The sequence below is a fragment of the Rhinopithecus roxellana genome, chromosome 15 (assembly GCF_007565055.1).
Source record: "Rhinopithecus roxellana isolate Shanxi Qingling chromosome 15, ASM756505v1, whole genome shotgun sequence".
Classification (NCBI taxonomy): domain Eukaryota; kingdom Metazoa; phylum Chordata; class Mammalia; order Primates; family Cercopithecidae; genus Rhinopithecus; species Rhinopithecus roxellana.
In genome coordinates this window covers 6,859,941-6,877,594 of record NC_044563.1, presented here as the reverse complement: position 1 = coordinate 6,877,594, position 17,654 = coordinate 6,859,941, and the positions used below count along the sequence as shown (strand labels likewise).

The 17,654-nt window shown below is 41.0% G+C and overlaps 1 protein-coding gene across 6 annotated transcripts in view; it reads left to right on the top strand.

The window, feature by feature from the left end:
* KDM2A (lysine demethylase 2A) overlaps positions 1 to 17,654 on the top strand; it is a 149,111-nt gene that overhangs the window by 66,114 nt on the left and 65,343 nt on the right. For 5 of the 6 annotated variants that reach the window (XM_030917499.1, XM_030917503.1, XM_010366366.2 and 2 more), the window contains 3 exons: positions 3,448 to 3,586; positions 4,667 to 4,745; positions 5,176 to 5,222. In XM_030917499.1, coding sequence (XP_030773359.1) covers positions 3,448 to 3,586; positions 4,667 to 4,745; positions 5,176 to 5,222 — 265 coding nt within the window. Of the gene's footprint in view, positions 1 to 458; positions 482 to 3,447; positions 3,587 to 4,666; positions 4,746 to 5,175; positions 5,223 to 17,654 lie in introns of those variants that run through there. The other variant, XM_030917500.1, reaches the window with a different exon arrangement.

Genomic DNA, 17,654 nt, shown 5'->3' with positions numbered 1-17,654 from the left:
GTTATATGGTATATCCTATAGCTTCTAGGCTACAAATCAGTATAGCATGTTACTGTACTGAATACTGTAGGCAGTTATAGCATACCAGTAAATATTTGTGTATCTAAACATAGAAAAGGTGCAGTGAAAATATGGTATAAAAGGCAAAAAAAAAAAAAAAAAAGGGTATACCTGTATAGGGCACTTCTTGTGATGGACTTTGCAGGACTGAAAGTTGCTCTAAGTGAGTCAGTGAGTGAATAGGAGTAAATGTGAGGGCCTAAGACACTTCTGTAGATTTTATGAACAGTGTTTTATTTTTTAATTATAAAATTTTTTCTTCAATAATAAACTAGGCTGGGCGCACTGGCTCACTCCTGTAGTCCCAGCACTTGGGGAGACTGAGGTGGCGGATCACCTGAGGTCAGGGGTTCAAGACCAGCATGGCCAACATGGCGAAACCCTGTCTCTACAAAAATACAAAAAGTAGCCGAACATGATGGTAGGTGCCTGTAATCCCAACTACTTGAGAGGCTGAGGCGAGAGAATCGCTTGAACCTGGGAGGCGAAGGTTGCAGTGAGCCGAGATCACTCCATTGCACTCCAGCCTAGGCAACAGAACAAGACTCTGTCTCAGAAAAATACTACTACTAATAATAATTAACTAAGCTTAGTCTGTAACTTTTTAACTTTATATACTTTTGAATTTTTCAAATTTTTTCTACTTTTGTAATAATACTTAGCTTAAAATACAGATACATTATACCACTGTACAAAAGCATTTTCTTTATATTCTTATTCTATAAGCTTTTGTCTATTAATTTTTTTTTTTACCTTTTTAAACTATTTTGTTAAAAACCAAGACATAAACATACACATTAGCCTGCAGAGGGTTGGGGTCATCAGTATCACAGAGCAGCATCAGTATCACAGAGCAGCGTCATTATCACTGTCTTCTGCCTCCACATCTTTTCCCACTGTAAGATCTTTGGATACGTAACACAGATGAGCTGTCATCTCCTGTGATAACAATGCCTTCTTTTGGACACCTCCTAAGAGACCTCCCTGAGGCTGTTTTACAGTTAAGAAGAAAATAAATAGAAAGAATGCATGCTAAAATAATGTTTTAAGTACAGAATAATAAATGCATAAACCAGTAACACAGTCATTTATTATGTACTATTCCTAACGGTATGTGCTACACTTTTACATGACTGGCAGCACAGTTTGATTTACACAAGCATCACCACAAATGAGTAATGTGTTGTGCTATGATGTCCTGACGGCAACAGTGTCACTAGGAGATAGGCATTTTTTAGTTCTACATAATCTCATGGGAACACTGGCTCATATATATATATATATATATGTGCAGTTCGTCATTGACTGAAATGTCATTATACTGCACATGACTGTATTAAAAGGTAAACTTGCAGTGTGAGCAACATTTTTTAAAGTAACTGCTTATTAGGTAGAATTCTCATACCATCAGTCTACTCATTTAAAGTGTACAAGTCAGCTGGATGTGGTGACTGAAGCCTGTAATCCCAGACTTTGGAAGGTTGAGGCGTGCAGATCGCTTGAGCAGAGGAGTTCCAGACCAGCCTGGCCAACATGGGGAACCCCTGTCTCTCTAAAAAAATTAACTGGGTGTGGTGGTGCACACTGGTGGTGTCAGCTGTGGGAGGCTGTAGGTAGGAGGATCACCTGAGCCTAGGAGGTTGAGGTTGCAGTGAGCCTTAATCCAGCCACTGCATTCCAGCCTGGGTGACAGAGCACAATCCCATCTCAGAAAATAAAAAATAAAGTGTACAATCCAGCGATTTTTAGTATATTCACAGGGTCGTATAAATGTCACCAGTATCGAGTTCCAGAACATTTTCATTGCTCTCGGAAAAAACCCATACTATTAGCAGTCACTTCTCTTATTCTTCATTTTCTCTAGTCCCTGGCAACTATGAGTCTACTTTCTGTCTGTATGGATTTGCCTATTCTAGACATTTTATTTAAATGAAGTCATACAATATACGGTCTTTTGTGACTAGCTTTTTTTTACTTGGCATAATGTTTTCAGAGTTTGTCTATGTCATGGCACATAGCAGTATTTCATTCCTTTTTGTGGTTAAATGACATCCCATTTTGTAGATATTACCACATTTTGTTAATCCATTCATCAATTGATTGACATTTGGGTGGCTTCTACCTTTTGGCTGTTGTGAATAACACTAGCATGAACATTTGTGTATAAGTTTCTGTTTTGAAAAGAAGAGCGTATGTTTTCAGTTATTTGAGTTACATACCTAGGAGCAGAATTATTAGGTCTTACGATAACTTTAACTTTTTGAGGAACTTTCAAACTGTTTACCAGTGTCTGCACCATTTTACCTTCCCACCAGCAATGTATGAGGCTTCCAGTTGATCTACATTCACATCAGCACTTGTTATTGTTTATCTCTTTGATGATAGTCATTCTGGTGGGTATAAAGTGGTATTTCATTGTGGTTTTGGTTTGCATTTTTCTAATGACTAATGAGAATTGAGCATTTTTCATGTGCTTATTGTACATTTGTATATCTTCTTGGGAAAGATGTTATCTTTAAAGCTAAATATTGATGGTATGCTGTTTGGAATGCTGTGGGTGTTTTGTTGTTGTTGTTGTTGTTGTTGTTGTTTGAGACGAAGTTTCGCTCTTGTTGCCCAGGCTGAAATGCAATAGCGCGATCTCGGCTTACTGCAACCTCTGCCTCCCAGGTTCAAGCAATTCTCTTGCGTTAGCCTCCTGAATAGCTGGGATAACAGGCATGTGCCACTACACCCAGCTTATTTTGTACTTTTAGTAGAGACGTGGTTTCTCCACATTGGTCAGGCTGGTCTCTAATCTCGAACTCCCGACCTCAGGTGATCCACCCATTTCTGCCTCCAAAGTACTGGGATTACAGGCGTGAGCCCCCGCACCTGGACTGGAATGCTGTTCTTTAGATTAACTTTCTTCCTTTATCTGAGACAGGGTTTTTGATCCATTAATTCAAATGTTTTAGTCTATTTTTGAGATTGCTTTACAAAGCTAATTTTAAATACAGCTCTCCCCTATGAAAAAAGTATATTTTGTATCCTGGCTTGAAATTTCTCTTAATACAGTTTGTCCCCACTCTGATAAACAATGATAGACAAATGAAATATTTAGTAGACCTTCTTTGGTCCTGTTTTTATTGTGAATTTATATCTCTATGCTCAAAGAATTAGCAAGGGTAAAATTCATAGAGTACCCAGTGGCTCATTAAAACTTCAGTATATTCTGTGGATTCTGAGAATATCAGCTATGTTGAGAGGAAGAAAAGATCCATAAGGCAAGGAAAATAGCAACTGACTTTGAAAGTAGCACTTTGCACATGTAGGGAAATCTATGACCACTAGTAGGTAGGAATGAAAAAGTACATGATTTCATCCGTGTGTTCCTTTCTCTCCCAGCGTGGTACCATGCGACGACGCTATGAAGATGATGGCATTTCAGATGATGAAATTGAAGGGAAAAGAACTTTTGACTTGGAAGAGAAACTGCACACCAACAAATATAATGCCAATTTTGTTACTTTTATGGAAGGGAAAGGTCAGTATCGTTTTGGTTCCAGCATATAGTCCTTTGATGTGGGAAGCCATAGACTCTGAGCATTGGAGGTTTAGCATTTATCCAGCTAAAATATTGCCTGTTGATGTTATCTATTTTCTCTTGTTATACAATGCCACTTGTATGCACTTGTCCCCTAGTCCTCCCACCCTGTGAGTCATTCTCTGCTATGTTAGAAGTAATCTTTTATTAGGGCAAGAGTATTGTCGGATATTTTTGCCTAACAGCCTCTTCCTCCTCCTTCCATCCCTTGGTTTAAGTTTAATTAAAAACAGTACAATAAAAATCCTTTTATGTGTATATCTACTCCACCAAAACTGAGGGTGGGATTCCATGCGCACCATACATCTTTGATCTTTGGCAGACTGACAAGGATGTCATATATGTATTGTAGTGGTCAAAATTAATTTTTTTTTAACTTTATTTTTTTGGAGATGGAGTCTTGCTGTGTCACCCAGGCTGGAGTGCAGTGGTGCAGTCTCGGCTCACTACAACCTCCGTCTTCCAGGTTGAAGCAATTCTCCTACCTCAGCCTCCTGAGTAGCTGGGATTACAGGCATGTGCCACCACACCCCACTAATTTTTTTTTTTAATGTATTTTTAGTAGAGACAGGGTTTCGCCATGTTGGCCAGGCTGGTCTTGAACTCCTGACTTCAGGTGATCTGCCCACCTCGGCCTCCCAAAGTGCTGGGATTACAGGCATGCGCCACTGCGCCCCGTGTTTCTTTTTCACTCTTAAGAGACAGGGTGATGATAATTTCTGTTTAGCATTTATGAGATGACTCATTAGTAGTACTATCCCCATATTGTTTAAACTCTAAATTTCCTGTGGAAATATATAGACCTGGCAAACCCCTCAAGCCTTGCTTCTCAATGTGCTCTCCATATTTTCTAAGAGGTGCTTCTTAATAAGCATATGTTTTATTGACTTACAGAATAACTATATACACAGAATAACAAATACCATTTATACTGTATTACTTAGGATCCTTTTTATGGTCCTTTTATCGTTTTTAATTATACCTCTTATCTTTCTAATAATTATTTTCCTATGGTGACAGATTTTAATGTAGAGTATATTCAGCGGGGTGGCTTGAGAGATCCTCTGATTTTCAAGAATTCTGATGGACTTGGAATAAAGTAAGTGTTTAAAGCCTGGCTGCCAAAATGGCCTTGTTACACCCAGGGCTATAAACAGTGGTGGTATTGATAACCCAAAACAGTAATAATTGAAAATAATTTGCTACTTAGTTTTAAAAGTGTATGTTTTTGTTTTGATACACAAGTGTTTCATATTAGAGGTAAATGACAAAATATAGATGAACCAAAAAAAAATTTTTTTAATCTCCTGAAATCTGCCACCCTTAGATAAATCATTAACATTTTGTTATGTATTCTTTTTTCCTATGCATATGTGTAAATATATAATCACCTATATTTTAAAAATCATTTAAAACCTGATTGTGAATATTGCTGTGTCTGGGGAGTTCTCAGTACTTTAAGAAAAAAAACTCACATTTACTAGAGAAATTGTGTTTTCCATATGTACTTACTGGTGTTTGTTTCATAGAATGCCGGATCCCGACTTCACTGTGAATGATGTCAAAATGTGTGTGGGTAAGTGTCTGTCTTTAAGGCAAAGATTTAAGACTTAGGACTGAATTAAATCTCTGACTGAGATTTAAGGCTTAGGAACATTGAAGTATATATTTGATTAGAAACTACATTTTCATTAGGAACAGAATTTTATCAAAGAGAGTTACAGAAGTTGCCTTATTTAATACACATTAAACATAGAAGGTTGGAATCTCTTTTTCCTACCTTCATACTTCCTTCTCTCCATGAAGAGTGTGCCTTCTAGGGCAACCTTTCCAAGAAACCGAAAACTTAGATCTCTGAGCCAAGAATGAAGTTTCATTAATATCCGTGATTCCTTTCCTTTCCCTGAAAGCAGTAGAGAAATTTCCAGGAAATGCTCGCCAATGCTGCATTTGGAAACTTACCTAAGACTTGAAACTTTATAAGCTGAGAAGTAGATACATTAAAATTGAGTCTTTTAATTATTTTATTATATTCAAAATTTAGGAAAAAGAAAGCAAATTAGATTAATCTAATTAAAGAAGAAAATTCCTGATGTTAGTAAAGTTGCAGCCTAGTTTTCTGCAGACAGTGGTGTTCGTTGTGTTAGGAGTTCAGGGATGGTCAGTAAAATGGAATAAAGTCTTTTTGTCTTTTTTTTTTTTTTTTTTTTTTTTTTGCGACAGAGTCTCTCTCTGTTGCCCAGGCTGGAGTACAGTGGCACAATCTCAGTTCACTGCAACCTCTGCCTGCCGCATTCAAGCAGTTCTCTCACCTCAGCCTTCCGAGTAGCTGGGATTGCAGGCACGCGCCACCACACCCGGCTAATTTTTGTATTTTTAGTAGAGATGTGGGTTCACCATGTTGGCTAGGCTGGTCTTGAACTCCTGACCTCAAGCAGTCCTCCTGCCTTGGCCTCCCAAAGTGCTGGGATTACAGGTGTGAGCCACTGCGCCCAGCCGGAATAAAGTCTTCTTGAAATGCTTCCAATAGGACTTAAAACGAAGGGGCTTTTTTGATTTTCTTCCTAGTACTAGAATTTCTATTATCTTTTGTCCTCTGTACTAAAGCTCCAGTGCCATTCCTTTGCTTTGAAAATTAAGTGCTGCAGTACTATCTCCTGGTCACTTGAGGGTCCATGTTAGACTACCGACTCTGCTGTTTATCTAAAAGGTGAAAGTCACAGATATCCCAGGTAGAGGAAAGTTCCCAAATCTCTGTTTTATTCATCCCCTTATTGTTTCTGTGTTAGATCCTGGCCATCTGCCTGTTGTCATGTATTCCCTAGTACTTATCACAGTCCCTGGAATATAGTAGGTGCTCAGTAAATCCACTGAATAATGAAAATGCTCTCCCACTCTTCACAAGACAGAACACTCTCAGGGGACCTCAGAAAACCTACCTGAATATGTAATAGTCTATCATTTGACCTCCTTTGTTAAAGAACTTCCAGGACAGTAATTCCCTGTATCTGTAAAGCTTCCCTCTTGATGAGACATTCTTACAGTTTGTGGTCCACACATGACCTGCATCAGAATTATTTGTGATATTGTTAAAAATGTAGACTCCCAGAGAGGATTGTAGGAAGATGGCAGAGTAGCAAGCACCAGGAACTTTTCTCCTTACCTAGATAATAATTACACTGGCAGAATCTGTCTGATACAACTATTTTGGAATTCAGGAGTCTATTGAAGGCTTGCAAATTTCAGGGACAGCTTGGACAATAAAGTACAGTTAATTTCAGTCAGTTTCAGGCCTTAGCACAGTAAGAGCTTCTCCATTCTTCCCTGCCAACCAAGCCCCATGACAAGCAGCTGTGCGTATGTTTCCCCGAAAAACTTGCACACAGCTTATGGGAACCAGGATGAGCAAACAGGAACCTTTCCTCCAAATAATGGGATCCATGCTGTGGTCACTGAGTGCTGCTTCTGATCACAGAAGTACAGACAAAGAGGCGGGTGGGGCCAGGCACAGTGGGTCACACCTGTAATCTTAGCACTTTGGGAGGCTGAGGCAGGTGGATTGCTTGAGTCCAGGAGTTTAAGATCAGCCTGGGCAACATAGCGAAACCCTGTCTCTACAAAAAATACAAAAATTAGGTGTGGTGGCATGCACTGATAGTCCCAGCTACTTGGGGGGGCAATTCCTTGAGCCCTGGAGGTTGAGACTGCAGTGATATGTGATCACACCACTGCACTCCAGCCTGGGCTACAGAGTGAGACCCTGTCTCAAGAAAAAAAAAAAAAAAAAAAACCAGCAAGTGGGGCAATTGTTGTTGCATCTTCCCCTAATTGTTGCAGTCTTCTTCCCCTCAGCTGAACTGACTTCCAGGGCATTTAAAGGGCTCTTGTGGCTGGGTGTGGTGGCTCACGCCTGTAATTCCGGCACTTTGGAAGGCCGAGGAGGGCGGGTCACACAAAAATTAGGCCGGGCACGGTGGTCCACGCCTGTAATCCCAGCACTTCGGGAGGCTGAGGTGGGCATATCACGAGGTCAGGAGTTTGAGACCAGCCTGACCAACATGGTGAAACCCCGTCTTTACTAAAAATACAAAAATGAGCTGGGCATGGTGGTAGGTGCCTGTAATCCCAGCTACTCAGGAGGCTGAGGCAGGAGAATCGCTTGAACCAGGAGGCGGAGGTTGCAGTGAGTGAAGATTGTGCCACTGCACTCCAGGCTGGGTGACAGAACGAGACTCGTCTCAGAAAAAGGTGGGGGGGTGGGGGGGTGGGGGGCTGCCCCACCAATTTTAGTTTTCTCTTTTCCCCTTTGAGAGCCAGACATTAAAGACTAGCGCATTCAGAATAGGAAGTGACTGCATATGCACATGGAAGGTGCAGGCTCAGAGAAGATGTAAGAAAACTTAAGTGTATACCTCAGATTGATCCTTGACACAGAGATAGCCTACAAAAAAACAAAAACAAAACACATAATAATAAAACAAAATCCTGGGGAAGGGAGAGAATTGGATTTCAAGAGTTACCACATTATTAAATTCAGATGTCCAGTTTTCAACAAAAAATCATAAGGCATATGAAGAAAGAGGAAAGTATGACCCATTCAAAGGAAAAAAAATCAATAGAAAATGTCTTTGAAAAAGTCCTGATTGTGGATCTAACAGACAAAGATTTTTAAATAGCTGTCTTAAAGATGCTCAAAAAACTAAGGAATATGTGGGAGGAAGTCAGGGAAGGAATGTATGAACAAAATGGAAATATCAATAAAGAGACAGAAAACCTTAAACCAAAAGGAAATTCTGGAGCTGAAAAGTACAATCATTAAAATGAAAACTTAGATTCAAAGGCAGATTTGAACAAGCAAAAGAAGCAGCAAAGATAGGACAGTGGAGATTATTAAGTCTAAGGAACAGAATGACAAAAATCGAAGAAAAGTGAACATATAGGTTAAATGTTATCCCTGCTGGGCGCGGTGCCTCACACCTGTAATCCCAGCACTTTGGGAGGTCAAGGCAGGTGGATCACTTGAGGTCAGGAGTTTGAGGCCAGCCTGCCCAACATGGTGAAACCCTGTCTCTACTGAAAATACAAAAGTTAGCTGGGCGTGGTGGTGGACCCCTGTAATCCCAGCTACTTGGGAGGGCTCAGGTAGGAGAATCTATTGAACCCGGGAGGTGGAGGTTGCAGTGAGACGAGATCGCGGCATTGCACTCTAGCCTTGGTGACAAGCAAAACTGTCTCAAAAAAAAAAAAAAAAGTTATGCCTTCCAAAATTTATGTTGAAATTGAATTGCCATTGTAACAGTATTAAGCGGTGGGACCTTTAAGAGATAATTAGGCTACAGGCTCCACTCTCATGGGTGGGATTGGTGCTGTTAAAAAAGAATGAGTTCGGCCCCCTCTTGCTTTCTCTCATTCTCTTACTGTCTTGCTTTTCACCATGTGATGATGCAGCAAAAAGGCCCTCACCAGATGCTGGCACCCTGATTTTAGACTTCCCAGCCTCCACAACTGTGAGCCAATAAATTTCTGTTCATCATAAATTACCTACTCAGGTATTCTGTCAACAGCAACCCAAAATGGACTAAGAGTCTAAAGGAACATTTTTGACACCATTAAGCAGACCAACATACACATTATAAAAATACCAGAAGGAAAATAGAAAGGAGCAGAGAGAATATATATTTGATCAAATACTGGCTGAAAATTTCCCAAATTTGATGAAAGACATGAGTACAAACATCCAAACAGCTCAATGAACTCCAAATAAGATGAACTCAGAGACCCTCACCAAGACACATTATAATCAAACTTTCATTTTTTTTTTTTTTTTTTTTTTTTTTTTGAGACGGAGTCTTGCTCTGCCACCCAGGCTGGAGTGCAGTGGCCGGATCTCAGCTCACTGCAAGCTCCGCCTCCCGGGTTTACACCATTCTCCTGCCTCAGCCTCCCGAGTAGCTGGGACTACAGGCGCCCGCCTCATCGCCCGGCTAGTTTTTTGTATTTTTAAGTAGAGACAGGGTTTCACCGTATTAGCCAGGATGGTCTCGATCTCCTGACCTCGTGATCCTCCCTTCTCGGCCTCCCAAAGTGCTGGGATTACAGGCTTGAGCCACCGCGCCCGGCCCATAATCAAACTTTCAAAAGCCAAAGACAAACTCTTGAAAGCATCAAGAGAGAAATGACTTAAATGATTCATTACATAAAGGTATCCTCAGTAAAATTATGAACCAATTTCTCATCAAAAACTTTGGAGGCCAGGAGGCAGTGAGCCAGTGTATTCAAAGTGCTAAAAGGAATACAAAACAAAACTGTCCTTCAAAAGGGGCGAGAAATTAAGACATTCTCAGAAAAACAAAAGCTAAGAAAACTTGTTACCACTGGACCTGCCTTGTAAGAAATGCTCAGGAGAGTCCTGCAAGGTGAAATGAAAGGACATTAGATTGTAACCTGAAGCCATATGAAGAAATATCTCGATAAAGGTAAATACATGGGTAATTGTAAGAGCTAGTATTATCTTAACCATGGCTTGTAACTCCTTTTTGTTTTCTCTATAGTTTAAGAGACGAATATATTTTTAAAAAGACAATTGTTAGCCTAAAAACTAATACTGAAACTTTGAGTGTAGCCCCACATTTTATTTTACACATAATTTGAGAGATCAATACATTTAAAAGAATTATTAGAACAGGATATCGTGGTACATGCCTGTAATCCCAGCTACTTAGAAGGCTGAGGTGGGAGGATTGCTTGAACCCAGGAATTCAAGACCAGCCTGGGCAACATAGCAAAGACCCATTTCTCCCACCCCATGAATGAATGATTGAGTTACTAGTTTATGTTTAAGGGCATAAGCTAATAACTAATAGGGGCACAATATATAAGGATGTGGTTTTGTGACATCAGTAACCAAAAGGGGTAGAGACAGAGCTGTAAAGGAGCAGATTCTTTGAATAGTAGTGAAGTCAAACTGGCATTAATTAAAAATAGAATGTTTAACTTTAGGGTATTAGATGTAATCCCTATGATAACAATAAAGACAATATCTGTAGTATATATACAGAAGGAAATGAGAAAGAAATTTACACATTTCACCAAATAAATGTATCTAAATACAAAAGAAAACAGTAATTTAGGAAAATGAGGAACAAAGCTATGAGGATATAGAAATCAAATACCAAAATGACAAGTATGTTCCTCTTTACAAGTACTTTTTTTTTTTTTTTTTTTTTTTTTTTTTTTTTTTTTTTTGGAGACGGAGTCTCGCTCTGTCACCCAGGCTGGAGTGCAGTGGCCAGATCTCAGCTCACTGCAAGCTCCGCCTCCCGGGTTCACGCCATTCTCCTGCCTCAGCCTCCCGAGTAGCTGGGACTACAGGCGCCGCCACCTCGCCTGGCTAGTTTTTTTTTTTTTGTATTTTTAGTAGAGACGGGGTTTCACCGTGTTAGCCAGGATGGTCTCGATCTCCTGACCTTGTGATCCGCCCGTCTCAGCCTCCCAAAGTGCTGGGATTACAGGCTTGAGCCACCGCGCCCGGCTACAAGTACTTTAAATATAAATGGATTAAATTCCCCAATCAAAAGACAAGAAATTGGCAGAATGGATAAAAATGGCATGATACAACTATATGCTATCCACAAGAGATTCACTGAAGATCCAAAAGACAGAAATAGATTGAAAGTGAAAGGATGGAAAAAGCTATTCCATGCAGACAGTAACCAAAAGAGCAGGGGTAGCTATATTAATATCAGATAAAACAGACATTTATTCATCTATTTATTTATTTATATTTATTTATTTATTTATTTATTTATTTAGAGATGGCATCTTGCTCTCTTGGCCAGGCTGGTGTGCAGTGGCACAGTCTCGACTCACTGAAACCTCTGTCTCCTGGTTCAAGTGATTCTCCTGCCTTAGCCTCCCAAGTAGCTGGATTTACAGGTACCCGTCACCACGCCCAGCTAATTTTTGTATTTTTAGTAGAGATGGGGTTTCGCCATCTTGGCCAGGCTGGTCACAAACTCCCAGCCTCAAGTGATCCGCCCACCTTGGCCTCCTGAAGTGCTGGGATTATAGGCGTGAGCCATGGCAGCAGGCCCTAAAACAGACTTTAAATCAAAGAATGGTTACAAGAGAGGTCTGGTATGGTGCCTCACACCTACAATCCCTGCACTTCGGGAGGCCGAGGCAGGACTGCTTTAAGCCAGGAATTCAAGACCAGCCTGGGCAGCATACCAAGACCTCATGTCTATAAAAATAATAATAATAGTAATTGTAAAAGTTGGCTGGGCATGGTGGTGCATGCCTGTGCTCCTAGCTACTTGGAAGGCTGAGGCAGGAGGATCACTTGAGCCCAGGAGTTTGAGGCTGTTCTGATCACACCACTGTACTCCAGCCTGGGTGACAGAGCAAGACCCTGTCTCTTTAAAAGTAAACAAAGAGACCAGGCGCAGTGGCTCATGCTTGTAATCCCAGCACTTTGGGAGGCTGAGGCAGGCGGATCATGAGGTCGGGAGATCAAGACCATCCTGGCTATTGCGGTGAAACCTCATCTCTACTAAAAATACAAAATATTAGCCAGTCGTGGTGGCAGGTACCTGTAGTCCCAGCTACTCGGGAGGCTGAGGCAGAAGAATGGCATCAACCCAGGAGGCAGAGCTTGCAGTGAGCAGATATCGCGCCATTGTACTCCAGCCTGGGCGACAGAGCGAGACTCTGTCTCAGAAAAAAAAAAAAGAAAGAAAGAAAAAAAGAAAAAATGGTTGGGCATGGTGCCTCACCTGTAATCCCAACTTTGGGAGACGAAGGTGGGAAGATTGCTGAAGCCTAGGAGTTTGAGACTACCCTGGGTAACATGCTGAGACCTCATCTCTACCAAAAATATAAGCCAAGCATGGTGGCACATGCCTGTAGTTTCAGCTACTCAGGAAGCTGAGATGGGAGTGTCACTTGAGCCTGGCAGGTCAAAACTGCAGTGACCTGAGATTGTGCCACCTCACTCCAACCTGGGTGACAGAGCAAGACATTGTCTCAAAAAAATAAATAAATAAAATAAATGGTTTCAAGAGGCAAAGACATATATTTTGGTATATTAATTAAAGGTTTATAGCAAGAAGATGTAACAATTACAAACATTTATGTACCTAATGACAGACCATCAGTATACACAAAGGAAAACCTGACAGAACTGAAGGGAGAAATAGACATTTCTATACAGTAATACTTGGAGACTTCAGTACCCCCTCTCAATAATGGATAGAACAACCAGATTGAAAATAAGTAAGGAAATAGTGGACTTAACACAATAAACCAACTAGATCTCACAGACAGGGGCAGAATCCTACCTAACAGCAATAGCATACACATTCTTTTCAAGTGTATGTAAGACATTTTCCGGGATACACCATATGTTAGGCCACAGATTAAATATCAGTGGATTTAAAAAATAGATATCAAAGTATCTTCTGCAACCACAATGGGATGAAGTTAGAAATCAATAACAAGTAGAACTGGAAAGGTCACAATATTGTGGAATTTAACAATCAGTGAATCAAAGAAGAAATCACATGGAAATTAGAAAATATTTATAGATCGAAAGAACACAGCACAGCATACCAAAACATAGGGATCAGTGAAAGCAGCATTAAGGGAGAAATTTGTAGCTATAAATGCTTTGATTATAAAACACGGAATCACTGATTGCAGTAGTGTGCACCTATAGTTCCAGCTACTTGGGAGACTGAGGCAGGAGGATTGCTTGAGCCCAGGATTTTGAGTCCAGCCTGGGCAACATAGCAAGACCTTGTCTGAGCCGGGCGAGTTGGCTCACACCTGTAATCCCAGCACTTTGGCAGGCCGAGGCAGGTGGATCATCTGAGGTCAGGAATTCGAGACCAGCCTGGTCAACATAGTGAAACCCCATCTCTACTTAAAGTACAAAAATTAGCCAGGCATGGTGGTGCACACCTGTAGTCCCAGCTACTCGGGAGGCTGAGTCAGGAGAATCACTTGAACCTGGGAAGTGGAGGTTGCAGTGAGCTGAGATCTCACATTGCACTCCAGCCTGGGCAACAAAGTGAGACTCTGTGTCAAAAAAAAAAAAAAAAAAAAAAAAAAACCTGTCTCTTTAACAAAAGAAGAGAAACTTGAAATCAACAACCTAATCTTACAACTTAAATAACTAGAAAAAGGACAAACTAAACCTAAAGCTAAAGGAAGTAATAAAGATTAGAGCAGAGATAAATGAAATAAAGAATAGAAAAACAATAGAGAAAAGTCAAAGAAACCAAAAGTTTATCTTCTTTGAAAAGATAAACAAAATTGGCAGAGCTTTAGCCATATGGACTAAGGAAAGAAAGATCAAATTACTAAAATCAGAAGTGAAAGCGAGGGCTGGGCACGGTGGCTGATGCCTATAATCCCAGCACTTTGGGAGGCCAAGGCAGGTGGATTACCTGAGGTGAGGAGTTGGAGACCAGCCTGGCCAACATGATGAAACCCTGTCTCTACCAAAAATATGTAAATTAGTTGGACTTGGTGTTACATGCCTGTAATCCCAGCTACTCAGGAGGCTGAGGCAGGAGAATGGCTTGAACCTGGGAAGCAGAGGTTGCAGCGAGCCAAGATCGCGCCACTGCACTCCAGCCTGGGAGACGAGCAAAACTCCCATCTCAAAAAAAAAAAAGAAGTGAAAGGACATTATTTCCAATTCTGTAGAAATAAAAAGGATTCTAAGGGAATACTATACGCGGTGGCACACGCCTGTAATCCTAGCACTTTGAGAGGCCAAGGTGGGTGCATTGCCTGAGCTCGGGAGTTTGAGACCAGCCTGGGCAACATGATTAAACCCTGTCTTTACTAAAAATACAAAAACTGAGCTGGACATGGTGGCATGTGCCTGTAATCCCAACTACTTGGGCGGCTGAGTCATGAGAATTGCTTGAACTGGGGAGGCGGAGGTTGCAGTGAGCCCAGATTGTGTCATTGCACTCCAGCCTAGGCAACAGAGCAAGACTCTGTCTCAAAAAAAAAAAAAAAAAGCTATGAACAATTGTTCATCAATAAATTGGACAACCTAGATAAAGTGTACAAATTTCTAGAAACACAAAACGTATTAAGACTAAATCACTAAGAAATAGAAACTTTGAATAGAACTATATTTTAATTAGTGAGGAGATTGAGTCAATATTCAAACATCTCCCAACAAAGAAAAGACTGGGCCTGATGGCTTCGGTGAATTCTACCAAACAATTAAAGAGGAACTAACACCAATACTTCTCAAACTTTTTCAAAGAATTAAGAGGGAACACTTTTTTTTTTTCTCCCCGAGATGAGTCACATTCTGTCACCAGGCTAAGGTGCAATGGCGCGATGTCAGCTCACTGCAATCCCCACCTCCTGGGTTCAAGTGATTCCCCTGCCTCAGCCTCCCAAGTAGCCGTATTACAGGTGCCTGCCACCACACCTGGCTAATATTTTCTATTTTAGCAGATATGGGGTTTCACCATGTTGGCCAGGATAGTCTCGATCTCCTGACCACGATCTGCCTGCCTCGGCTTCCCAAAGTGCTGGGATAACAGGCATGAGCCACTGTGCCCAGTGGAGGGAACACTTCTTAAGTCATTCTGTGAGGCCAGCATTACCCTGATACCAAAGCGAGACAAAGACAGTACAAGAAAACAAAACTGGCCGGGCGCGGTGGCTCAAGCCTGTAATCCCAGCACTTTGGGAGGCCGAGACGGGCGGATCACGAGGTCAGGAGATCGAGACCATCCTGGCTAACACGGTGAAACCCCGTCTCTACTAAAAATACAAAAAACTAGCCGGGCGAGGTGGCGGGCGCCTGTAGTCCCAGCTACTCGGGAGGCTGAGGCAGGAGAATGGCGTAAACCCAGGAGGCGGAGCTTGCAGTGAGCTGAGATCCGGCCACCGCACTCCAGCCTGGGTGACAGAGCAAGACTCCGTCTCAAAAAAAAAAAAAAAAAAAAAAAAGAAAACAAAACTACAAATCGATATTCTTTTTGAACAATAATGTAAAAATCCTCAGCAAAATACTTGCATACTAAATTCAGCAGCATATTAAAAGGATTATACACCATGACCAAGTGGGATTTATTCCTGGAATAGATGGTTCGATTTGTGAAAATCAATCAATATAAATTTCATTAACAGTGAAGGAGGAAAAAAGTCACATGATCATCTCAATTGACACAGAGAAGACATTTGACAAAATTCAACACCTTTTCATGATAAAAACACTTGACAAACTAAAAAGGAAACTACCTCAACATAATAAAAGCTTTATATGAAAAACCCCCAGTAAATATCATACTCAGTGGTGAAGCACCAAAAGCATTTAAGATCAGGAACAACGTAACGATGCCTGCTTTTACTGCGTCTATTCAATGTAGCACTGGAAGTTCTAACACAGCAATTAGGCAAAAAAAGGAACAAAAAGCCATGTAAATTGGAAAGGAAGAAGTCAAGTCACCTCTTTTGGCAGATGATATGACTTTTTTATTTGTTATTAGTATTTTTCTTTGGTTCCTTCTATCATGTGCATCTTTACACTTAGTTTTGCTGTTTATCAAATATTTCAAATATACATAAAATTACAGAGAATATCATTAACAAAATGAACATCCATCTATGAACCCAAAATGAAGATCCACTTGTGTACAACATAGTAAGAAATTAACCTTTTGCCATATTTAAAATTCAGCTCTTTTTGCAGAAGTTTGTTAGAGCTGACATCCACTGCATACCATTCTTCCATTTTCAATCCCTTTCCCTTCCTCCTCTCTCCAGAGATGGCCACTCCCTTGGTTTTTTAAACATTAACAAATGGCATCATAGTGCACAAATCATTCTGCAACTTGCTTTTTCACTAAACATTGCATTCTTTTTAACTACCATATAGAATTCCGTTGTATGAATATACCACAATTTACCCATTCCCCTACTGATGGACATTTACGATTTACATTGTTTCCATTTTTTTTCTTTTTTCTTTTTTTTTTCTTGAGATGGAGTGTCTCTTGGTGCCCTGGCTGGAGTGCAGTGGCGCGATCTTGACTCACTGCAACTTCCACCTCCCAGGTTCAAGCCATTCTCCTGCCTCAGCCTCCCAAGTAGCTGGGATTACAGGCATGTACCACCATGTCCGGCCAATTTTGTGTTTTTCAGTACAGATGGGGTTTTGCCATGTTGGGCAGGCTGGTCTCAAACTCCTGACCTCAAGTGATCCACCCACCTTGGCCTCCCAAAGTGCTAGGATTATAGGCATGAGCCACCGTGCCTGGCCTCCATTTCTTTAGTCTTACAAATAATGCTACAATGAAGGCTTATAAATTTCTTCTTGGGTACACATTTGAGAGTTTAGAAGGTATGAGTCTAGAAGTGGGCCAAAGAGTGTACATTTTCACCTTGTGAGATTCCTCTCCAAAGCGATTGTTCCAGTTTGCACTTTGTTCAGTCAAGTATGAGAGTGTCCTTTGTTCCATTCTCTCAAACACTTGATGTTATGAGATATTCATTTATTTTTTTATTTGTATTAATTTTTTTGGCGGGGGGGGGGGTATCAGAGTCTCACTCTGTTTCCCTGCCTGGAGTGCAGTGCCGTGATCTTGGCTTACTGCAACCTCCGCCTCCTAGGTTCAAGCGATTCTCCTGCCTCAGCCTCCCGAGTAGCTGGGATTACAGGCGCCTGCCACCACGCCTGGCTCATTTTTGTATTTTTAGTATAGGCAGGGTTTTGCCATGTTGGCCAGACTGATCTTGAACTCCTGACCTCAGGTGATCCACCCGCCTCAGCCTCCCAAAGTGCTAGGATTACAGGCGTGAGCCACTGCACCTGGCCGAGACTTAAACTTTCGATAGTCTGATGGGTATGAAAGAGAAACTTGTAGTTTTTAATCTGCATGTCCAGTAAGGATAATCATGTTCTCAGAAATGTTTATTGACTATTTGGACCATCTATTTTTAAATGTTTTAAACTTTCATATTCCCTTTTATT